General features: G+C 43.7%; 1 protein-coding gene across 1 annotated transcript in view; it reads left to right on the top strand.

The window, feature by feature from the left end:
• gpc1b (glypican 1b) overlaps positions 1-21,895 on the top strand; it is a 59,924-nt gene extending 38,029 nt beyond the window's left edge. Inside the window, exons 4-11 of the mRNA XM_079284876.1 lie at positions 9,020-9,247; positions 9,511-9,674; positions 14,519-14,684; positions 14,866-14,996; positions 17,149-17,274; positions 17,563-17,696; positions 18,105-18,280; positions 18,785-21,895. Coding sequence (XP_079141002.1) covers positions 9,020-9,247; positions 9,511-9,674; positions 14,519-14,684; positions 14,866-14,996; positions 17,149-17,274; positions 17,563-17,696; positions 18,105-18,280; positions 18,785-18,993 — 1,334 coding nt within the window. The 3' untranslated portion in view covers positions 18,994-21,895. The remainder of the gene's footprint in view (positions 1-9,019; positions 9,248-9,510; positions 9,675-14,518; positions 14,685-14,865; positions 14,997-17,148; positions 17,275-17,562; positions 17,697-18,104; positions 18,281-18,784) is intronic.
• The last annotated feature ends 3,408 nt before the right edge of the window (positions 21,896-25,303 follow it).

The following is a 25,303-nucleotide window of genomic DNA, read 5'->3' as shown; positions in this document are numbered from 1 at the left end:
CCGTGGTTTGCACTTGGTAGTACTCCACATCTCTTCACTGTCATTCATACTGTACAAACTAAATATTGTATCATGTTAAACAAATATACAGCGGTATAATGCAGAGGAGGGAAAAAGGAGGGGGAGGAGGGGACAGAATGAAACTGAGACGGATGGAAGGATAAAAGATCCAGAGAAAAGGGGACACGTCGTCAGAGCAAGGGAAATGAAGAGTGGTAGCTAGAGGGAGAGAGTGAACGGGATGAACGGAGAAAGAGAGATGGGGTTACATGTGAAAGTGAGAGGGAAAAGGTCAGAGAGGACACAGAGTGATGGCACCAAAGGGAGCTGCGCGTTAGATAGCAACCAGGTGTGTTCGACAGACGGAAGCCTTTAACCTGGCAGGTGGTGTTTGGCCTAATGGTGCCATCACTAGCATCTGATTCACTGTGTGTGTGTGTGTGTGTGTGTGTGTGTGTGTGTGTGTTCACTTGTACTGCTGCCACATATAGCTTCATGCAAAAGCGCATGTTTTTACTTTGACCAAAAGAATACTTATTTAGACTATATATTACCAAGATCAATATTATTCACAAAATTCATACCTGTTATCTTTCAAATTTCAGATTCGGTTTGTACAGTATGTGAGGCACTCCTTGGCCCTGAAGGGTTCTACATACAGCTGCAAACTCCTGTCCTGAGATCACTTCTTACAAAACTTAAGATCCTCGAACACCAGACTAGTGTCTGTGCCTTGATTGGACAAAAAGGTTAAATTGGGACAGAATTTCTTCTCTGCTTCTATTTGATTCCCTCAGTCCTTTGATGTTAAGAAACAATTCATAATGCATTTGTAGTGGCCATTTGTCCGATGAATCAAAAACAAACATAAATCAAAGGCCCATTGATGCACCATGGGCTTGTGGTTTACGCAGGCAAAAGAAAGCATTGTCCATACGTATGAACAAAGGAACTCCTATCGCTGCCTCTCCTGCTCTAAAATACCATCGGTCCACCCCGGTGATGATCAAGCTATCTTAATACATCAACAATTCTAACCTAGAAATGCAAACATCTAGAATAATTAAACAAAACTACTTATCAATCAAATAACTAAATACTAAAATCAAATAGATAGTTCCTACAACATCATAACTGTGCCTGACCTCTTGTTGTACATGTGTATATGGCTGTGGCAGCATCACTTCAGAGAAGGGCTGAAATAACTAGACAATTGACTAAACTCATGAAAAAAAGCTTAACATTCAATACCTTGGGGACGTTTAACACATCAAATGATTTATTTAGACAATTCCAGCGTTTCGTTTCTTGCTGTTTTCTACTAGATGGATGAATATTTGGAAAAAAGGGAGTGCGGGTCAAAGAAACTTAATTCTTAACTAGAGAGGCTCCTATAGCGATACTGATAATCAAACACTGGTTCAGGATCAGTACTCGGTATCGGCCAATACACAGAGCCCAGGTATCGGTATCTGTACCGGGCCTGAATAAGTCGGATTGGTGCATCCCAACCCTTAACTCAGGTCTTGAATCTTCAACACACACACACACACATGCACATTCATGCACTGGCACACAGTATTTATGAGCAGCCAAATACTTATTGGCCAGTGTTTTCCAGCCCATTTCATTTCAAGGCAGATCAGTGGTCATAGAGCTTAATCTGATTTTTGAAGATTATTGGCTGGTTTATGGGTACTCTCATTTCTAGATGGTCAAGCAGGACTCGCTTATTTATTCATTTAAGTAGAGCTCTGAACATCTCCCCGCTGGACTGTTCAGTAATTCATCTCCTCCCGGGGAGACAGACTGAGCGATTATGACATCAAGCACTCTCAAGTGTATCCTATCAGATTTAGGAAACGGGCCCTAAACTTGGATCAAAGGACAAGTCTGTATCGCCATCAGCTGATAGCAAGCGGCAGCCTGCTGTATTCTTTTCAGTGAATAGTCTTTATAACGCTATAAGGCGAGACTAATTGCGAGCTGTTGTATTTGATTGCATTAAAACACAGTTATACTCCCAAAGGGACGCGTACAGCTGCAGACACCACAGTCGCATAGTAGTTCAGTTTATGCTGCCCACTACATGCTCAGTAGATCCCAACGCTGCCACTCGTAGCGCAGTGGTCACAACACGTTGGCGGTAAGCGATTGTCCGCACAGAGCCTGGCGACACAACCGCTGATGGCGAAATTTGCATCAGGCAGATCCTAGAATTTATACTGTGGCATTAGTTTTAGCTAGTTGTACCCAATACTGATTGTTTCCAACCAAATGTAGGCTGGTTTGTTTTCCTTTCCCCCTCCACATCACTAAATCCATGCTCACTTAGATTGGACACTGGTGGCACAGTCTGTACTGCAGTATTCCCACAACTAAGCAACATATTTGATTCACTCCCACCTCCCTGCCACCCATCCTCTAATTTCCTGCTTTCAGGGTCACCTCTGATGATGTCATGAGGGACAAGGACATCTGCTCCCATTGTGGCGCTTGATTGGCTCATTTTATCTTCATGCAAATCACGTCGGCAGGGACCTGGAGTACACTGGCCTAATTATGCCAAACACATTACTCACCAGGAGCCATGGTGCCTTGGAAGGGAAAAAGGAAAGAGGAATTCGGTGTTAGAACGGATGGTGAGCAGTGGAAAGTAAGATGAGATGAAAGAGACAAAGAGAACCAAATGATAGTGAGGGTAAGGAACAGTGTGGCGTTTGGGAGGAAACAAGCAGCTGAAAAAGAGAACCAGATGGATAGAAAATAAAACAGGCATGGGTAAATGGTGCATACTGCTAGAAAGGGAAAGTCAGAGGAGAGAGAGTGGAATAAAAGCTTCCACAGAGAGCCTGTTGATAAATGACATGCATTATGTGATGTGTCGGCGTGTTTATTATGAGTGAGCTTTTAATAGCATCTAAATGCTGGCTAAGGGGCTGGCAGTGTTCTTGGGGCACTGCGATGTGTGTGATAAGTGTTGTTATTGATGGAGAGTCAGACTGACACATAAACAGTCTAACAGCTCCCATATCATCTGTTGTACATCCAGGGCGCCCAGGACAGCAGGATTTGTTTTGTGCCCTGTTGTGCTTGTTTTTTTTTCATTGTCCTTGCACAGGTGGGGGAACTAACAAAGGGAAAGGCTGAGGATCCTGGGTACTTGTGGATGGGGAGTGGTTCTGGTAGAAAAAGTAGAGATCACAAAACCATGTGGGGCCTGCTGAAGAGACAATGGGTGGGATACAGAGTACAGACGAGCCTTGCTGTGCCTGCAATATTACAGCTCTGCCAGTCTCCCTTTCTGTCCTTCTCTAGAATATCAAGTTACTTCATACAGTATATGTTTCAGATTGTTTTTGGGAAAGTAGTTATAACAGCCATTTATAAAACAGATCAAATTTGAATTGATAATCCCTTAACCATGAGGGATGCTATGGAAACAGGATTCCTTGCTTGGAGAGTTATATTTATATTGGTTACATCTGTATAGCCTCTTGAATACATTGTGTACGTTATACCAAGTGCAGGTGTCAGTTCAAGCCAACCGGAAAAACGTGATGGCATTTAGCCTACAGGTGGCAACATGATTCAATTCCTGTAACTCAGTACTCCTGAGTCTGACGTCAGGCGAATGTTGCACAATTCATTCTTGTACAAACGCCTGATATTCCCACACAGGATTTGGATATTCCCCAAAAGTCATGGCAGCCAACAGAGAATCAACATGATTTTGATGCAGATCAGATCCAGATGCAGCTTAAAATGTTCCATTAAAATAACACATTTAGAGCAGTGTACAGGCTTTGGTACGTGCTCTCTGAGTACTTTCTAGTTTTATTTTTTTATGCACCAATGACACCTGTTTTTCTCCTCCTCTTGGCATGTGTCTCATCTTTTGCTCTCTGTCTCTCTGCCTCGCTCCTCCCTGCCAAAGAACCAACCGGCTAATATGATCATTCAGCACTTGCAAAATGGACAAATAGAATTATGGCTGTCAGATATGAAGGAGATATACAATTGCTGCTTTTTCCTGTCTTACTCCCTCTCATTCGTTCACTAATCTTCCTTCTCTATCTAATCCTCCCATGTCAGTCTCGGGCGCACTGCCAAAACTCCGTTGAGCTGACATGTTTCTCAGCTAGTTTCCTACATAAGGTCATTAAATTGTAGGTTAGTAAGTGTATGAATCCTCAGTATGCTTAAGCATCAGCGTCAAAATCACTGTACATGTATCTTCTTTCATTTTCCCTCCATTTGTAATGTGTGGGAAGTGTCCTTCTCCTTCCCAGAATTTGGATTGTACATTTTACAAAGTTTTTTTCAGTCCTCCAACACATGGTCCCGTGTGCTTTGAAACATTTCCTGCACATGCAAGATAATGCTAACTGCCAATTTGGAGGAAACAAAAAACGAAATGGTTCTCGGGAGATCAGAGAGTTAGTCGGGCTAAGTTGTGAAAGATTCAGGGATTTCTTATCAGCCTGCGATTGCTTAATCACCGACCCGTATTACATCAGATTATTCAATCAGCTGGTGTTAGTTGCAACTTTAGTCGACAGTGGCAAATGTTGCCAGACCCGCTAAGCCCTCTGTCTGAGAACCCTGGATCTGGATTATCCTGCAATGAGTAGCACAAGCCTCGGCCATAGTTAATACCTTTGTGTGAGAAAGTAACTCGGGATCAATGCTAACTCTGTGTTACTCCGAATCTCTTGTCAGTAACACGACTTGATACGGGAGACAGAGCGGGGGGGGGACTGAAGATGGAGAGACACCAGAGAGACAGAGGGCATGTGGAGGTAGAGGCGACTTATCTGGTTTAAAGCACCGTATTGATTGACATAAGACCAAGAGAGGGTAAAAGACGGTGGAGTACTAGAGTACCTCCAAGGTCTGTGAGGGTTTGTGTGTACACTTAAATATGTGTGTTAATTATGTAAAGAGGCAGTGGGACAAGTGGACGTAGGAATAGAGTTGAAATAAGCCTCTGGCATGTCAAGGTGGCCTGGATGTGAAGCTCAAAGTGATTACGAATGAAATCATTAACTCTCCTCTCACCGCAGGAAGAAAGTCATTAAGACACACATGCTTGACTTGGCTCATTCTAAGTGTGTGAGAGAAGAGAAAGAGGGAAAGGCAGAATGTGATAGAGGGAGAGGTTGGTGAGACAGATTTTCCTAATCTACCGTCACATTAAAGAAAGGAACTGCTGGTAATTATGAGAGTACGCAGTCAATGTGGTTGGTCTCTGTTCAGCGCCTGAAGCATTTTCATGATATTAAAAGGATATTCTCCAACATTTACATACGACACAATATTGCCAATCAGGTGCAAAGAAAACACTCAAACCGATGTGCAAAACGATGAATTTTTGTTCCACTCTAATGCATAACATCAGACCAAACTCAGTCGCGCATTTTGCTCAATCAAAGCTGTGTTGTTGAACACAGCTTTCTTTAACGATTCTAGATTATAGTGTCGCAATAAACTTGTGACAGGACAATAGTGACTTATAGCCCAGTTCTACTCTGTTGACGATTGGAATCAGTTTGATGGACACAGAGGATGTCATATATCCTCACAACTAACAGACATCCCTTATATTGAGGTTTAGTTCTGACATTAAATGTATACATTGAGGAGCGATGAAGTATCCTTGTGACTGCTGCACTGAAAGGTAGTGCAAACACACCAATATAAGCAATTAGGCTTCCTCTCCCACATGGCTCCTCCCCTGGAGAGCAGACGCCGGGGGAGCGAAGGTTAGGCTTCATGGGATGATAGAAGATTGCTGGAGAGATTAAAAGGAAGGAGGGGTGAGGGAAGGGATGAGCTTGTAGCTCCCCGTATAGACACAAGCAGATGAAGAATGAGAAAGGTCATCGCCACGCACAAAAGCTCATGCACACACACACACACGTGCACAAGGGGGCTTTGTGTCACACTAATGATAATCATTATTCACCTGAGCTGAAGGGCAGAGGAGAACTGGACAGCATGATACCATTTGCCAAGATCTGACCTCCACGTGTGGTGAGCCCAGAGTGCTTAAAAATATGCCCCAACCACGTAAAGATAGTAAACAGAAATGAGGATAAATCATTTCATAAAAATAAAACCATTTCTGCTGAAAGTCACTTTGGTGAACCAGACTTTAAGCATTTTTACAGTCTGTCTGACAGTACACAGCAGGAATGAATTCTAATGGGGATTAAAAGCAAAGCTGCACCAGTCACAGCAGCTCCCCGTCTGTCTGTCTGACTGCCACTGTGTACCCTGTATAGTGTCTGTGTGTGTGTGTGTGTGTCTGTGTGTGTGAGGGTCTGTGATCCCCGTGCGTCTGTGTGCTGTCACTTTGAAGTTGGTTTCTCTGTGCACATGTGTGTGCATGTGCTTTTCTGCTGACTCCTGGAAGTATGTTTTTGTGTGTTGGCTTGCACAAATGCAGCTCTGCTGGTGCTTTGAGGCTGGCCCAGAGCTGTGACTCCAGATAGTTTGAGTGACAGAAGGTCAGGAAACAGGGGAATGATGTGTCATCCAGCTTGGAAGTATCGCTGCTCAACAAACTCTGGACGGACGGCTGCTTCATGTCAGAAGCATTTATCTCAGCAAACAACGGAATCTAAGAAACAATTGACGTCACACACAAAGACGTAGGCGATACGCCACCATTCATTAAGTTGCCATTTTCTGTGCACGCTGAGGTTTATAGCTATAATGAGGAGCTTACTGAGGAGGTTTCTCTATCATGTTTAAAACATTTACATCCGCCGTTTCTGCCTTTTAGAAAATTGACTTGTTTTGCTTTCTTCTTATTTATCTATAAAGAATAGATGACACACACTTTGAACCTGGTCCCCGACCATTTTTGTCACATTGCAGTAGGAAATACTTACTTGGTTTGGTTTGTTTATTCCAGTGTTTTAACACGTAATTTAGACATTCAGTAACACAATAAAACGGCCACATATCATCAAAATACGATCCTAAACTTGAAAAATGAAATGCTGATTTGCCTATATCACACCAGGGAGGAAGAGCAGGCACAGGTTTTCAGCTTAATCCAGCAAAAGCCCAAAAAAGCAGCAATATTTAACATAAAGGCCTTTTAATTTGACTCGTAGAGATATTTTTGAACCCCTTAGAGGCAAACATTCATGCCCAGAGCTCATTGTACATTGAGTGCATTAAACTGACACATCACCATGACTCTGGTTTAGAAATAATGTACACTGATATTGTTCTGGGCATGAACCCAACTGAGGGAAACGTCAAAGGGCAGTTGTGATTGTAGGAGAAAGAAACTTGAACTGACGTGTCAAACCAAAACAAAGTTGAATATCACTCATAGATAAAGACATTTTTTTCCAAATCAAAGGCTCAATGAAAGTAGACCTTTCAGCTCGGAGTCTATGAAAATGCCAGAAGAAAGCAGCAAATAACAGCAGCGGCGAAGCAGGCCGGCTGGTGTTTATTCATGAGTCGGGAAGCGGAACAGAGATATCCAACAAGGCCACTGCTTAGATAATGCCACGCAGATGGGTCAGGATGAGCTTAGCATATTAAAATGTTATGTAACTCCAAGTGCTGTGAATGTCTTCAGGCCCTGCGCATGTGGGTGTTGGAGTATTTGCTCCTGTATAACTCGGCTTGGCTTTTCCATATGTTGTTGTCGTGTTTGTATTTCATTTAAATATGCTGGATTGTGTGTGTGTGTGGGGGGGGGGGGGATGCTTGTGTGTGTTATGATGTCTTTAAAAAACGCTTCGTTATGGGAATATGCTCCAGGCGAGGTGTCCCCTGTGGAGGCCACAACCTCACTCCTTTTCACGTCTCCGCCCTATCAGGGGTGGTGGCACGCAGAGATAAGACACCTACAAAGTGAACACTGTCGCACACTCTCCAGCTTCCCATCTCCCTGCAGCACAGATGCACATGTACACACACACAGACAAACACACACACACACACACACACACATGCATCTGCTTTGAACCCATTGTGTATGTGGAGATGCAGCGCAAATGTGGGCTCTGAATGGATGGATGGTTCGGGGACAGTGTTGTTGTTGCTGCCACACACTTGGCAGAACACGGGCCTCATTTATAAACGTTGTTGACACACAAGACGGATGGAAACATGTTGATGCCACTGGCCACAGAATAGCTGGGATTCGTGAAAACAAACTCGATGTGTGAGTGTATGCACCTTGACGGAAACTCAACCACTGGTGAATCACCAGTTTGAACTGCAATCCAATGCAATCAAATAAAGTTGCTTAACCTTAGAACAGTCAATTTCTTTTCTTTTTTTGAGGCTGTAGATATTAGTGGAGTTGTATCCTATTGCATTCGATGTGTGTAATATCCTGTGCCCCTCATGAATGTAAATGTAAACGATCGGGACAAAACATGAGTATAAGTTTTGGATTTGCAGTTTACGTTCCTGTTTCCATTTACTCTTTTAGTTATTGTCTCAGTCTGACTTCAACTTTTTTTTTTTTCCCCCAAAGCTGACAGTCTGCCTTCCTGTCTGTCTGTCTGTCTGTCTGTCTGTCTGTCTGTCTGTCTGTCTGTCTGTCTGTCTGCCTGCCTAGCTCTGTCTGAAGCCTATATCTCTGAATCCTCACTCAGAGCAGTATATACTGCGCCATGAAGCGCTGTCAATTCTCTGACATCCCCCTAGAGGTACACTCACACATACTTCAGCATTAGGTTCACTGACAGTACGAGGCAAGTGTTGGTATGCAGCACAAGGCGTTAGGAATAAGAGGGAAATTGTGTAAAAAAACAATCGTTTTCTGGGAATATTCCAGACAGCTTTACAGCTCTGAAGGGCCGACACATCTTCGTTAATAACTCTATATTGAGCAGCACACACTACATGTACAGTGGGTCAGAATGGAAATGGAAAGAGGAATAAATATGGCGCAGAACAAAATAACATTGCCCAGTGTGTGGTTGCCGAAAGTGTAAACATGAGTTTTAAACCATAAACTGTCTATATTTGTTTTCAGGTTACTTCCTGGAGATGCTGAACCGCTCTGCGAATAGTCTACAGGAGACTTTGACTGTAAATTTTGGCTTACTATACATCCAGAATTCCCAGGTCTTCTCTGACCTGTACGCGGATTTGAGGCAGTACTACCGAGGCTCCCATGTCAACCTGGAGGAGGTGCTGAACGAATTCTGGGCCAGGCTGCTGGAGAAGCTCTTCTTCCAGGCAAACAAGCAGTATAACATAGGTACAACCAGCTTTTCTGTAGAACACCAACTAACAACCAAGTGCTGCTTCTTAACACAGGTGTATTGCCTGAGACCAGTACAAATATAAGATACATGCGATAAAGAGCAGAACATTTGGCATGGCTCTGACCGTCAATGATAATATCCTATTTCTTGACCTCGTACAGATGTTTGAGATGACTTTATATTCTATTGAAGCACAATCTTTAGATGTCCTCTCTACTTCGATGACGATGTTAATGGATGTGTATGCTGCTTGCAGGTGAGGACTACCTGGAGTGTGTGTCCAAGCAGATAGAGACACTACGGCCCTTCGGAGACACGCCCCGCGTGATGAAGACGATGGTCACGCGCACATTTGTGGCAGCACGCTCCTTTGTTCAGGGACTGGCGGTCAGTGGGGACGTGGTGCGCAAAGTGTCCCAGGTAAAACCCAAGGCTTACTCTCCCATTTTCTCCCCTTTTCATTTTGAATGGTATCCCCTCCGTCCAGTGGCCGCAATTCGTTTTCCTTCCCTTTTAAAATGACAGACTCAATTTTATTTTTTGATAAACGTGTCTAATTGCCTCGCAAACCTTTTTCCTGGTGTCTAATCTGCCGGAAAGCTGATGTTCTCTGCTCCCACCACATGTTCATTGGTGTTCAACATTGGTGTTGAGCGGTCTGTATTCATCTCTTGTTGGTGAACACCATTGCCCCTTCTTTATGTGAACACCCAAACACACACACACACACACACAGGCATGGTTTTACCAGTCCGTGCGCATCGTATACAGCAGTGGCAGATCAATGTTGGTGGAAACGAGAGGCTCCATAAAGTATGGCAATCAGACAATCAGCCCCTGCAACAACAGTTAATGTCAGCTCCACGCTGAAAAATGTCTCCCTGGGCCGTGGGGAGGGTTAATACCTCCCAAGAGAAACGGTCCCCTCTGTGTATAAGACAAGAGTAAGGTTAAGATCAGAGCAAGAAATAACGGCAGCTCCTGAAAGGGAGGTGGCCAATACTGACGCGCCGCTGAAAGATATCTCCCGTCAGACACTTGGCAGGCAGGATGCTGAGAGCAGTGGCCCCATGAGAAATATACTCATTCTTTAAGAAAACAATGCTGCTTCAGAGATGAATATTACAGTATTATCTGAAGACAATATCACAAGGTCAGACTGTGTGTGGGGGCGTGAGGAGACAAAGATCAGGAGAATATAAATAAATAATGACATTGTCGGTTGTGGTGCTGCTACATGACTACAAAGCCACACATTTGGATGCATGTCGAAGAAAGACTGTATATGATCCTTCTCCCTGTGTTCAGACTAGCACTGTGGGTGGCACAGACGGTGCTGTTTGCTTGCATCAGAGTGAGACAGCCTGGCCTATAGCATATATCTCTCTCTCGCTCTCGTTCTGTCTATCTCTGGCCCAGAAAATAGGTGCAACGTCTCACACCTATACAAAGGGACCAGAGGATGTCTCAATTAAGTGGCTGCTGGCAGCAGTAGCCCACCTGCAGCCACAGGGAAGTAAAATCAGGAATAACCATGAGCACAACTCGTCTGGCGTAGCAGGAAGCTGGTGAATAATTAGACTCGGAGAGTGACAGTGACAATTAACTAAAACTGCCTGACCCGGAGCTAAGGGATGCAGCTAGTCTAACGGCGCTACACACAGTTACTACTTAACTTTGACTCGAGCCAGCAGACAAGTAAGGATCGCAATTAGCATGGGCAGCATGCTGTGTTGGAATTGCTGCTCATGATTTGTGTACCCTTGGACCAGCCAGAACAGCTTGTGATCTCTGCAGCTGATAAGCAGCTCTCTTGGACAAACGCTCATGCTCACACTGAAGTAGATGTGCACACAAGGGCATAATGTTACGGAAACACACACACACACACACACACACACACACACACACACACACACACACCTCATCATGCCCTCATTTCCCTCCAACGGTGATGAACATTTCCCCTGTGTGGCTACTTCTCGATACATATTTCCTGACTGATGCCATTTTGTTGGTGCTGAAGGACAGTGAGCGATGTGTTCAATTTAACAAGGCTGGCTCGGGGATACGTGTTCATAATTAGCGCGGCTTTTACAAAATTACAAAATGTCACACCAGGGCACCGGAGCGCTGCCACTTAGAATAAGGTCATGGGCTGGGCACACACTCATCGAAAGCCTTAAGAGGGAAGGCAAGAGCACACTGTATCAAGAGAGTAGTCGCTATGGACACACTTGGAAAATCTCTGTTAATGGGAATTTCCAAGTAAGGACTGTGCAATTAGACAGAATGGCTAATTGTTCTTTGAGTCAAGTCATGTCTCCTTTGACTGTGAAGAGCTTGGTACACTAATTTGGAGCTTAGCTTTCCCCTCCTTTCCACTGTAATTCTACCTTCGATCTATTGGGCCCTAACGAGACAACCGCTCCTATTTTTAGCTATGTATCGCCACTTAAAGGGACCAGCGACTGAGGATGTTTACCACACGCTGCTCAGGGAGTGTGAAAGCTGGATAGAATACAATTATTTTTGCTGTTAATTGCTTCCCTTGTCTCCCGAGGAAGCGTCTGTGTTTGGTACAAACTCAGAATAAACATAACATGATTCCCTGCCATGTTTTAGTTGTTTTAGCGGTGGAAAAAAAATGGAAGTGTAGTGAAAGGTGATGAAAGAGCATCCCGAAAGGGGGCTGAGAATAAGACCAAGATGCGCGGAACACCGTAATAATTTGATGGATGATTTCGGTATTAATTCTTCCCTTGCTTCGCGCCGAGCAGCACCAGTTGCTGTGTCCTTAACGTTTTCCGGACTTCTTTTATTCCCTTAGGTAGGGGAGTGGAGGAAGTAGGCCACGCGCCACATGGCTCACTCTGGAGGCAAGGAGTCTGGATCGTCTTGCTTTGTAACACAAGGGGGAGAGGTCGCTCATGTAGCCCTAGTAATTATAAAGGAAAGACAAGCAGAGAGAGGGAGGGAGAGAGAGAGACAGAAGAGCCTGGCGCATGATAGCCACGAGCAATATGGAAGATACTGACAGGTGCGGCGAGCATGTTGTGAAAGCGAGGGTAGGGGCAAGAAAGGGTGTGGGTGTTTCAAATGTAACGCAGTCGTGGCGATGAGCTGAACTTGCAACCATCAAAGAGAATATTTCAAACACGAAACTTTCTTTTGATATCGCTGGATGAGAGGATTTAAATCACGTCACAGAGAGTGTACGTGTGTGTGTGTGTACTGTGTATATATGTGTGTGCATGTGCCTCTATACGTGTTGAAGCAGTTATTTGATCAATTGCTCCGTTGATCGTCTAAAAATGTATCTGTAACAGTCTCGATTAACCAATTTATCAATTTATCAAGAAACATATCTGTGTGTTTTGGCAATTTTGCTTGATAAATCCATCCAGTTCCTTAAAAATTAGGATTTCCTCCTTTTTTCCTATTTTATATCTCTGTCAATTGGTTTAATAATTTCAGGACGGCCCCTTGTGCTCTGGCTAATTGAGATGGGCATTTTAATAATTTGTCTTTCTCAGTTTATCGATTTGTAGATGATGAAAATAACAGTTGCAGCCTTGGGCATGTGAGTCTTATTGCTGTTTCTAATTTGACGGTCCCTCCTTCGCAGTGCCTGGTGCACCGCAGCTCCAAGAATACAGAGGAAGTTGTCAACAGCAACCTCCAATTAGCACCATGGAAGTGTTACATTCTGCTTCGTGTCTGTTGTGCCCGACCCAGGACTCCCGTCATTAATACTGTATGGATGATGTAACAGAAACAATACTAATGACAGTCTGTCCTTAATAAGTATTTCATTAACACCACCCTACAGGGGTTTTTTTACTCCCCTGCCAACGCCCTCGGTGAATCTCATAGCTTTTTAAACATCCCCCCCATCTCTCTTTTGCTTCACTCATCCCTGCACACTCCCTACCCCTCACTCGTCTCTCTCACCAAAGACGCATTCGCCTGACTCATCTCTGGCTCATGAGTGGTGGGGTAAGGATGGGAGGACGGGAGAAAACGGAGGGCAGGAGTGAGGATCTGACTCATGTCTCATATGACTTGAGATTAAGCCTGAGAATGTGGTTATTGCTTTTCTGTGTCACTTATTTCACTTCATACTGTCCTCCTTGTGCAACTGGCAATAATTATCCATTTACACATTTTGGCTCATTATATATTTTTTCTAATGTGGTTTTAGATTTAATTTGATTTTGAAGCAGAGTCTAAATCAATTGCTTTTGCCTTATGTGGATCAAATAGGATTACATTCAATTGTAATGATCCTTGTGGGGGGATTGGGTTCATACAGCCAAGACTTAAAACAGAACACAATGAAAGATGTTTGAAACTTTAAAATATTCCATTTTCAACACAAGAGCTGATGAAATAATGCACTTAAAGCGTGAGAAAGTGTGGATCACAAAGTGGTCTGAGGGTGATCACTTTTATGTCGAGCAGGCCATCTTCACTGAGCTACTGACAGGTCTGCAGGGTGTTCAAAGTATCTATCATTTGTTTTCCCACCTGATTCCCATTGTTGTCCTAATCCCACTGTGTATTTGTTAAAAGCTGGTTTTAACTGTAACTTTCCTGTTGGAAGAACTGTTTCCAGGAAAGGCATCAAGATGGCCCAGATGTCAGCTTAGAGGAGCTTTGTATGCGTAGCTGGGCTCGATCCACCTCTCTCTCTCTCTCTCGTTCTCTCGTTCTCTCTCACGCAGACACACTTCCTGAGGTTTTGTATGCATAGCTGTACTCTCTTGTGAACAGAGCTTACTGGTATTAACCCAGTTTTACTTTTCCTGGGAGAACAGCCTTGTGGGATACAGAGTGAAATGGAAGAAGCGGGAAGGATGGTGTCAGGCACTGAGAATACTCGTATGAATGTCAGGGCCTCTTCATCGCATGTGAAACAGAAAGAAAACTGGTGGTTTCCAAGGAAACTGTGCTGAATGAAAGTCTGGCGCAAACTGAGAAAAAGGTCAAAAAAGGGAGGTGACCTCCCGCAGTCCTGCGACTGTTATTGTCTGGCTATAGAAACATTATGTATACAAGACTTGTGTGCATCATGTATTTAATTGTCCTGTACAGTAGCAGCAGGGCTCTTAACTGTGAAAGTGGTCAAATGTACAGTTTGATCAACTGCTGCTGTCGTTTTTTCTTTTTAACTTTTAGACTATTAGATCATGTATGCTTAATAAAACGTAGATCTTTCATCCAGGTGCTGTATGTGTATTTGTATCTGTGCCCTACCCCAGGTGCAGCTGAGCCTGGACTGCATGCGGGCCATGATGAGGATGACTTACTGTCCCCACTGCCGTGGCATGCCCTCTGCCAGACCTTGTGCCAACTACTGCAGCAACGTCATGAAAGGCTGTCTGGCCAACCAGGCCGACCTCAACACCGAGTGGAGGCATCTGGCAGGTGGGGGCCGCGCACACATATTGACACATGCATCCAATTCAGCCATATGTTTGCGCTCAGGTTCGCCCGACACATGACGTTACTTTGTGCAACGAATGCAGCGGAATCGTTCTGCCGGTGTACAGCATGTTAAACATTTCACACTTTCTGTACGCTGACTGTACTTTCCCCGTCTTTGTAGAAACACTGATGCAGGTGGCTGGAAGCTTTCATGGCACATTTGGTGTCGATAGCATGTTCCTGTCCCTCCCCAGTCGCATATCAGACGCCGTGGCTACCATGTCGGGGAATATGGAAACCACCAACAGCAAGGTCAGAGCACACATTGGAACACACATACAGCTGTTTGCTGTTTATTCAATGAAGAGGTCATGAAAAAGACATGACTTGTGAATTTCTTTATTTTGGTTAAAGACACAAACTACAGCGCCGTGCAGGCCTGTAACCCTCAACATATTTGGAACATACAGTGTTACAGCTACAGTTGAGAGCGTCTATCAGCCAGTGAATGGCAACTCCATGGCATGTACTGACACTTCTCATCGCTAGTTAGACGGAGATATTGGTAGATCTTTCTTGCTTGAGGGAAGTAAATCAAAGTCAAATTTGCAAACATATCCATAAAATGGTTGGCACTATATTTTAAAAGACCCTGAAGGCTTCTTGCCTATTTCTAGGAGCCAGGTTGTCCTACAAAAACACACACACACACACACACACACACACACACACACACACACACAATTTCAGCCAAAGTTAGAACAGTTTTATTTTTTGCACAAGAGAGATTGTGTCTGTGCTTTACTCAGTGGTTTGAAGTAAGTCGGACTCTTTGGGTGGAAATAAATGTGATGTGACGCACTTCCACGCACCCAATCAGAATCTAGAAATATTGGAATCAAAAAGAGATGACAGTCGTCGTGTCATTGTTTGCTTATGAAGCCAGACGGCTGTCAATCAAATCTGTTCAAAGCACAGCCAAATCAGCTGACTGTTGCTTATCTAGTCATGACTATTTCATGTTAAAGAGAAAGCCATTTCACTTGGCTAAGCAACAAAATTAGGAGTGAGGAAGTAACACATCCCATCGATCCATCCGTTCAGAGACTGGGTCCACTCTCACTATGCTGCGCTATATCCGCTGCATTCATTTGATTGTGCAATCAACACCTATCATACCACTACATTCATTTGTTGTTGCAATGCTTCATATACTAGGTTGACAACAAAAGGATGTGAGTCATGACCGATCCTGCAGGCCAAGCGTGTACGTCACTGTATAATGGTGTTCGAGCAACAGTTTTTACATGGCACTGGCAGCAATAAAAGTCTGACTGGGCTGTTTGGTGAAGGTGGGAAACAGTGTCGATGGTGAGAAGAAAGACAAAGCTTCCTCTGTGCTGGTTTGCTGTGAAAGAGCCTGTCAGGCTTGAGGTGAGCCATAGCCTGGCGGACTGCCTCTGACCTGGTTCAATATGGTAATCACACACAGCTTCAGCCTCTGATCTTCATCTCTCGGGGAAAGTGCCGTGTTGATCCAGTGGAAGTCAATTCATGTCTACAGTCTGGTATTATGGTAGACACTGCGTAGGACAGATTAGCTGTTGTAACAGATTGTTGTGCTACTGTATGTACTTTCCCCATAAAACGTACCAAATACAGAAACTGCACTGTGCATGAGTAAATGTGTTTGAGGTCCGTTTGCCACGACTCCATTTCAACAGAGTCAGTGCCGTGTTTTGATGTCCATTATTCAATCTGCTGTGAACACAACACCAAGGAGTTATGCTGACGAACATGGCGGGAATCTTAAAACAGGATACATTTTTAGTTATGTGTGAAGGTTCAAAGGCTTGAGGCTCCTATAAACAGGCCAGATTGGATGACAGATTGACTGTATTCCCTGGGCTCCATTTATAAATTGTAAGCCCCGTAGAGACGAGCAGTGCTTCCTGAGCTGTGAATCATTCTGCTGCAGCGATGCTGTGATTGACTCTTGGGGTCATGCAAATAACCAGTTCACTTGTGGCTGTTGGCTTTCAAACGTAGAGACTTGTATTCTCAAAGGCACTCGTATATATAACAAACACATTGTTGTGCTGTTGCACGAAGCGGTTCATAGCTTTCTATTCCGAGTGCTGGTTTCAGCATCATTACATTTTAGTCTTGTTAACACCAACACCAATAAGAACTGCACGCGGAAGGAAAATAAACTTGATAGAGCGAGTCTGAACTCTGAAGCCTTTCATTTCAAGTTACTCTGTGAAGATGAATTCGATGATAAAGCACAGAGATCTGATTTGGGACTTGCAGTGTTTTGAAAGATGAGTAAAGTATCAACTTTTTTTTTTGTCAAAACTGATTTCCTCACACGACCCTTTTGTTAACTCGTCCCCCACTCTCGCGTATCCCCTCTCCACATTTTGTCGATCAATCGTCTTTCCTTCGCTTCCTCTTGCCCCAGTTGTTCCAGGCGTGTGGCAACATCAGAGAGGGAGGAGCCAGCAGCACGGGAGTCGATGACATGAAGAGAGGGAAGGTTATGCCGGAGGACAGGCTGGAAACCAGCTCGACCACGATGTTCAAACTGGTGAGTATGTACCTGTCTGCGTCCTCGTTGTTGTTCTCTGATGGCTTCGTCTGGCCCATTCATAGTGACGCTTTAATGACACAAGAGCCATTGTTCATCATGGGCAATTAAACCTTTTTTTCTGTTCATTTCACCTTTACACAGACAACTATCGGGTGATTAGATGAGAATGAACTCTTGGATGGACGGATGAGTCATATGACTGAGCACTGCAGTTATTTTATTGAGGAACCATCACGCTGTGATTTTGAACAAAGTGTAAAGGCTCATGAATTTGCTCTGCCCAAGGTGTCTGATGTAACCGCGAGACTGAGGGACATGCAGCCGTACTGGGTTTCTCTCCCAAGCATTCTCTGCAGTGACAGAGTTGCCACTGGAACAGGGGCCGAGGATAAGTGTTGGAACGGCATGAATCGTGCTAGGTAAGGCACAGAAACCCAGGAAGAAATGTGTTTCAAAATAAGATGTAAAAAGTAAAAAGAATTGACAAGATATCTTTCAAAATGGTGACGTGAATGCACAGTATAATGGGTACTGTGAGGCGCTGTTGAACTGTTGAATGAGTACTTTTTTCTCGTGTTAGCGGCTTGCATTTTACAGTATAGGTGCAAAGGTGCCGCTGTCATTCTGGTCCCCTTAAAATGATGTGTCTAAAGCAACTCCACTGAATCATGGGAAATGACGGAAAATCAATGTGCCTTTATCCCGCCGATGCCACTTCTAGGCCACAGTGTCCACTGTTCAGCGAAGCTTTCACTGTGTCCAATTAACTGTGGTGGGAAGCTGCAAAAGTTCCAGACGCTGTGTAATGAAATGTTAATGTGTGCCAGGTACCTTCCTGAGGTGATGGGTGACGGCCTTGCCAGCCAGATCAACAACCCTGAAGTGGAAATCGACATCACCAAACCAGACATGACAATACGCCAACAGATAATGCAGCTGAAGATCATGACTCACCGCCTGAGGAACGCTCTCAACGGCCAGGATGTGGACTTTCAGGACACCAGTGAGTACATTCACCATCACAGCTCAGAGGTTTCTCAAGCGCAGTCACAGGAAACTTCATCCCGGATGACTCAATGATAATTAGAAGCTTTTTTTTTAACAAGGTCCAGATAATAGGAAGTAACTCCATTTCTGTTTATCTGAGGAGACAGCACACTTAGCTGGTATAAACTCCAGCAAAAGGGCAAAGGCAGTATGTTTGGAATAAGATGTCAGTATAAAAATGCATGGCCTAAAATCAATGTGCCTTTTTGAATTATTGAAGTGATATTTCATACCACATAATGCAAGTAACACAAGCTGCTGCTGGCGTTAAAATTCACATCCTTTTTCTGGAGCCAGCACCAGGACAGTGAACCTCATATTTCTTGCTGGTGTAGTTTAATATGTATGAGTGTGTTGCAGAGGTCTTAATATGTTAATTCTATGAATACACAAGCAACCCCATTTGTGACTTGCATGTATGTCGAACCGTTACATTCATGTCCTAACCTCCGTCTTATAGGCGATGATGTCAGCGGTTCAGGAAGCGGCATGTGCGCCGACAATACGTGTTCCCGTGGGCCGCGCCTCATTGTCCCCATCACCGACCGACCCACATTCTATCTCAACCTTCCAGACAACAGGAAGGTAAAAAGCTCCAGCAGCAGCCAGCACCTCCCCTGCATCACCATTCACCTGCTCCCACTGCTCATTTTGCTGCTCCGGCGATAATTGACGGAGGAATCGACCAACTGGGACTGAGTTTGGGACACGGAGGTCGGGGAGAGTCTGAAAGGGGAGGGGGGAGATGTGGGGAGTTAGTTACTTTGCCAAAAAACGAAATAAGTAAAAGGAAACGACAACAAAAAAAATCACTTGGATGAACTTCGTGTTGGTTTTGGATTAGAACTAAATGGATTTAAGTGTTTGGGTTCTGCTCTTTTCTTTTGTTTCTTGCTATATTATGACACCATTGGAGCTGGTCTTTTCGCATCTTCTAATGTTTTGTTTCTGGTGTTTGGGTTTTCTGAGATTATATCTGTACCTAAAACATGTGTAAGACTATATTGCTAACAGTGTGTTGGTGTTGACACCATGGGGAGAGGGAGAATGGGCTTTGCAGCGGCACGAAGATTTGTAACTCCACTCCTTTAAAACAGCACTTGTGTTCAGTTGAACCATTTATTTATCAATAACTCACCACAGACCCCAGAGTGGTTTAATCACTCCCCAATCTACACAAACCACAAACTAAAATGAAATACAATATTGATGACTTTTAAAGGGGGATGATCTGGACAGCACGACCCAGCAGACCTCTTAATGCATTAAGCTTCACAATACGATTACACCTACACACACACACACACACACACACTCTCACACAGCGAGGATGCGAGCGTCAGCACTTTTTGCCATTTCATCATGTAAGCTGTAATAAAAGCCGTGATCACATTCACACCGGCATGATCGTCTAATGTGGGAGTAACGTGACACCGGCCGCCACTCCATCCATCCACTCATCCAGCATCATAATTGCAACTTGCAATATAATGTGTTTTTGTATAATCACAGCAATGACCCATATCACGGTAAAAGCCACACCACGCACGTCTTTGTATCGTCCTACTATTTGAACGGCAGACACCGCAGTGTACATATTTCTGTTTCCGCTTTGCTGTTTTCTAGCAAGAAAATAGCAAATGAAGTGTGAACATTTCATAAGAGCCGGATCATTGGATGCTATTACACTTGTTTCATTCGTCATCCGTCATAGCGTATCCATATTTGCCTTCCATTTTTCTGCAACTTTTCTCTATCAGTGCCTCTGAATTCCCCACCCCTAGTACCTCTTACCCTTCTCCCCGCCCATCAGTCATAATGACCTTCAAAGCGTTTCCTCGTGCTTCTACGTGGTGCCAGGCCAATATGATGATGATGACACAGTGCTTCATTATGTGTCAACCTTACTGGGAATGTTGTGGGAACACAGTGTAAGGCTTTTCCTGACGGGGAAACACACACACCACATTTTAATTCACAGACATGTCAAAGCTCTCATTTTGGAACGCTGTGTGCAGGGCGCTGGGAAGACGCTGATATATGTGTGTGTGTGTGTGTGTGTGAAAAGATGGTCGGACGATGGAGGCTTCATAAATAGTTTGGAGGGCACGGAAATTAAATATATTGAAAGATATTGGACGAGCATTGTCTGATTTAGTGCTATTCAACTGACAGCAATAAAACATTAATTTAGGTCATTTTTCTAAAATGGGATTTTCTAACTGCCACTGTAATGACTCCCGATCTGATTGAGGGTATCTCTGCTCGTCAGTATTGCAAAGTATTGTATGTTATGTGTAAATAGACACATGTTTTAAAATACACAATTGCTTCAGTTGTACACTGGTATTGTCAAATGTTAGGTGCATATAGGTTTTATTCATTTTATGAAAAATGAAAATATGCCCCGTACAGTTGACAATACTACAGATCCAATTAAGTTGTTGGCGGCTCCGTCAAAGGATGAGAAGCGCATCTGTTCGATTCTTGGTTCATTACTGCTCTGCAAATGGGTGACGCTGTTGTCATGAGTGCTACCTGACGTGTTACTTTGGAGATATTTTCCTGTTTTTGACATGCTTAGTTCACGAATGCTTGGTGTCTGTGTGCGAGTGTCTTTCCTTCTGTTAGTTCCTGGTGAAAGAAATCTGCCTGTGACTGCCTTTGACACTTCGTCTCGGGTTGGGGTCCATTTCTCGATTCTGAGATAGAATATTAGATGGTCCAGTGCAAGAGCACCACGTGGGTCTTCTTTTTGTGACCCTCTAGAAAAAAATCTGCAAATTGATATGAAAGTCCACATTAAGCCCGGTGAAGAATGAGAAATGACTCCAACTGTGATGGTGACATTCCAATTCAAAGACGACTATGACTCACAACTTCAGTTTCAATGACTGTCTCACAATGTCATCGGCTGAAATTTGCACAACCCCCCCCCCCCCTCTCCTCTTCCACCTTTTGATCTCATTAATTTGTTGCTCAAAGTCCCCCTCCCTTTTATAAAACCTGCACTTTTATGAGGCCAATAAATGGCATTGTCTGCACAAAGACATCACAAGACGGTTGATCGATGCGCGAGTCAACACCTTCCAGAAACGACTATTGATTGGGGGGGATGTGTGTATGCAGATAGATCTGACCCAGCAAGACGTCTCCTGTTCAACTGTGGTGAAACAGTGTAAAAACAAAGCCCCTGTGAGTGAGAGAGGAGGCAGGGGAGAAGATTTGCCCACAGTGCTGATCTCCAATCAGCTTGCGCACCTCAATCCTGCTCTCATTCATTAAGGTGGCAAAAATGCAAAGCTGGTTATACCACCATTTAAAGAAGGCTTTATTCTACACTGAGTTGAATACGAGAGACATTTCTTAAAGGTGCCAATATATGAGGAGAAAAAAGTCCTTTTAATTCTCTTGTTTTTATGTATTTTGGTTTTTGTTGTTTTCAGAAATCTATGGAGAGTTTGTGCTTATGGTGGAGATAGATGCCAGAAAGAGGATGGAAAATACAAATGTCTCATTTGCTGTTGTACCTGAAATCTTGTGTCAATTATATACATTGTAAGATTTTCAACATGCCTGTGTACTGTTTCTTTAATGGTCGGTGTGTTTGTCTGTGTGTGTGTGTTTTTGTCAGTGAAAATGAAATATATATACAGTACATTGTTTTATCCCGTAAAAAGGTTTTTAAATTCCTGCACAATGTGTCTAGTTTTCTTAGGAAAAAAAGGAATAGGAAGTTGTTTGCGCATAACATCTGCCCAAATTGTTTCCCAGAGCGCATCAGGGCACCCTGCCACCTCAATAGGGCCAAATGCACTCCAGTGATGATGTCAGAGGTGACAGCTGTTGTCTGGTTGTTGCCACACAGGCAGAAAAATATTGTTTGCCACATGTTCAGAGAACACAAAGTGCTTTGTCTTGTTTCTGTGTGTAGAGAATGGGATGATCCCCCCCCCCCCCCCACCTCAGGATGGTTTTAACAATGTGTACGTACTTGACCATGATCCTCTGGGAGACGGAAATGCTTCTGCTGTGTACACAGTGCTTCCAGTATGGGAACAGAAGCTAAAGGACTTCATGGTTCTCGCGCCGAGCTGCGACGTTTCTGTGTCTGTCACAAGGCTACAGATTGTAGGAGTGACAAAAATGTAAGATTGAGTCAGCGCAGCACTCTTTAACCAGGATTATGAATGTTAAATGATGTCACAGTGAATCTCAAGTGCCAGCCTCTCAGCTGGGCCAAATACAAAGAGTCTGTCCTTGTATAGGTCGACCTTCTTCACCTGTTTGATCTCACAACATGGGCATTCGAAGGCAAACTGTGTCCGAATAAATGTAACAATCCGCTCTCACATAGTTTTTATAATCAATCTCATATACTTCACATATTTCTACTCAGTGACGGGGTGCGTTTCTCACAGTGAGACAATTGTGTTGTTCAATTTCACTGAAATGATTATTCATGTCTCTGCAGGCCCCCTTCCCTCAGCAGCTGCTTCTGTGAACACAAGCGGGGAGGAGACACACTCACATTGTCAGCTATCGATTACGTCTGAAGCTTTTCACCTCCCCCCCCCCCCACAAATGCACCCACGTTTTTCTCCTCCGTTTAGCTTTCAGCTTTGCCCTTTTGGTTCACAGCACTCTCATGAGCGACCGCTTCGCAACCCCTTACATGGCCTCCGTATTTGAAATATCACCTCAGGGCAAAACACTTGTCAATAAAATCTCCTCAGCTCAGTACATCCTGATCTGGCTTTGCTTTCCGGGTCCGTCACGGCTTACGCTACCAGGACGGTGCACTTAATATCTCAGAAAAACACATTCAAATGTGATGTGCTGTATAAAATGTTCAATACACTTCCATTCCAGTATGACAGCAACTCTTTAGCTGAAATAGTTTAAAAATAAATCCCTGGAGCGATGCAGAACCTTTTCTTTCTGTCTTATTCTCTCCTGACCAGCAGGTGCCATAGTAAACCTAATCTTTCATCGCTAGGTTACAGTAAGGGAATGTTTGACCGAATAAACGTGGCATTTGAAGTACTTATCCTGTTGTCTTAGTTGCTTCATCATCCCAGCTACTCGTATGTGGATTACAGAAAGAATGCACCCAGGTTTTCACATCAAAATGCCAAAAAAAAATTCCAAGAATGAGATCCACTGTAATTTTTTTAACATCAGTGTCAAATCTGGAAGTTCAGCTGAAAGAACTGGCAGAGGCTGTTCTCCATCTAAATGTCCCTACATGGCTGCAGATGTGCACCGCACTCCTTTTTGCCTTTTGGCTCACCAGACATATTCTGTCACCTTTTCTTCTCACTCTTTGATCTGCCTTGTAATTGAACTAAAGCCTGCCGCTCCCCTCTCCCATTTTCTCTCTCCATAATCGAGCTGAGCTGTTGTGTCATTTTACATCGGCACTTACATTTGAGATCAAGGGATTCACATCATTGCCTCTGTCAGATGACTGAATGTGAGATTGGGTCAAGCTACAAAAGAGCTCACAGTTCTCCCTCAGGTTGTGCAGAGCAGATGCACATACTGCCACCCAGTGGGGAAAGGGTCTCAGTGCAGCTAAGAAAGAATTTGATCGTTCAAAATGAGGGCGAGGGACACATGGAATAGATATTACGATTACAGGGACACACATGACAAGAAAAAAAAAACAGATTTAAAAGCCTATATTGTTGTACTTATATAATTCATTCATTGTAAAGTAACTCACGGTAATACCAGCTCAACCTTTGTGTCTGTCGATCTGGTTCGAGTTCCCACCTATGTAAACGTGTCAGGAACGGTTTAGTGATGCTGGGTTTGGTCTGTAAAAAGGTTTGTGAAACAGTACTCTTTAGCTTGGTTTATATTGTTGTTTAAATGTGGCTTTTATTTGAATGACTGCATTGTAAAAACTACAATTGTCTACATCGTAATTGTTGCTTTTCTTACTTGACTTCTGTTGATTCAGGGCCTGCACTGGTTTTGTGGCTGTTTTGTTTTTCTCGTTTAGAAACACTTGTGGTGAATTTTCCAAGGGGTGTGTGCTTAGTGCGTCCAATCAAAGTGTGTTTAATCACTGCAGATACAAGAAGGAAATATTGCAAGACACAGACATCTTCAAAGCTTTAACAGCTTGGTTTTACCACACAAATTCGTATTTACTGTAGCTGCTGATATCCATGCCTTCCACGAGGTTTGCTCCATGCATATTGGCCTCAGACTGGAGTATTGAGACAGTTAAATGATATGTCCTTGGCACCAGAACATCTGTACCATGGTCGTAGTTCATCTTGAACAGTTGGCAGACCGTTTTCATGGCGGTTAGATGTTATTAATGCTGGAACCCTGAGAGTGGTTACACCAAATAAGACTGAAGGGAGAATGATTCAGGACGAATGACAAGATCAAAACGGTTCACTAAAACAACATCCACAAAATGAAAAAGTATGTATTATTCCTCAATTTACGTAATCCCACAACTGCACTTCAGGGTGGATCTGGTTCCTAATTGTCATCTCTCCAGGAGAGAATATGTGGTGGGTCACTGGCCAAAGCTAATTCTCCAAACGTTTCACATATTTCGGATAACTTTACTCTATGAAGCACTTGAGGCTATAGTCTCTTGAAAGCATTGTTCCTGGAAGGCAGAAATACAACTGAACAGTAGACATATTATCATACAAAAACACACACAGTTGAAAGTGATTGCTGCTCACAGAACTGTGATGGGACGCCTCTATCAAGCGATGACACTAAATCACTCTCAAGAAACCTCAGAACGTTATCTGCCTCTCAAGCCTCAAAGCCCCAGCTTCTAAAAAGAGCAGGCGCTGCCAGAACACACACATCAACAGATTTGTAATTAATTAATTCATTTAAATGTTTTATACTGGAGAGGAAGAAGAAGAATTTTGCCCAACTTGTCATACACACACAACAGTGAGCACTGCAGGCCTTTGTTGAGTTTTTATTCATTTGT

The sequence above is a fragment of the Melanostigma gelatinosum genome (genome assembly GCF_949748355.1).
Source record: "Melanostigma gelatinosum genome assembly, chromosome: 15".
Lineage (NCBI taxonomy): Eukaryota > Metazoa > Chordata > Actinopteri > Perciformes > Zoarcidae > Melanostigma > Melanostigma gelatinosum.
This window is presented reverse-complemented; position numbering and strand designations above follow the sequence as displayed.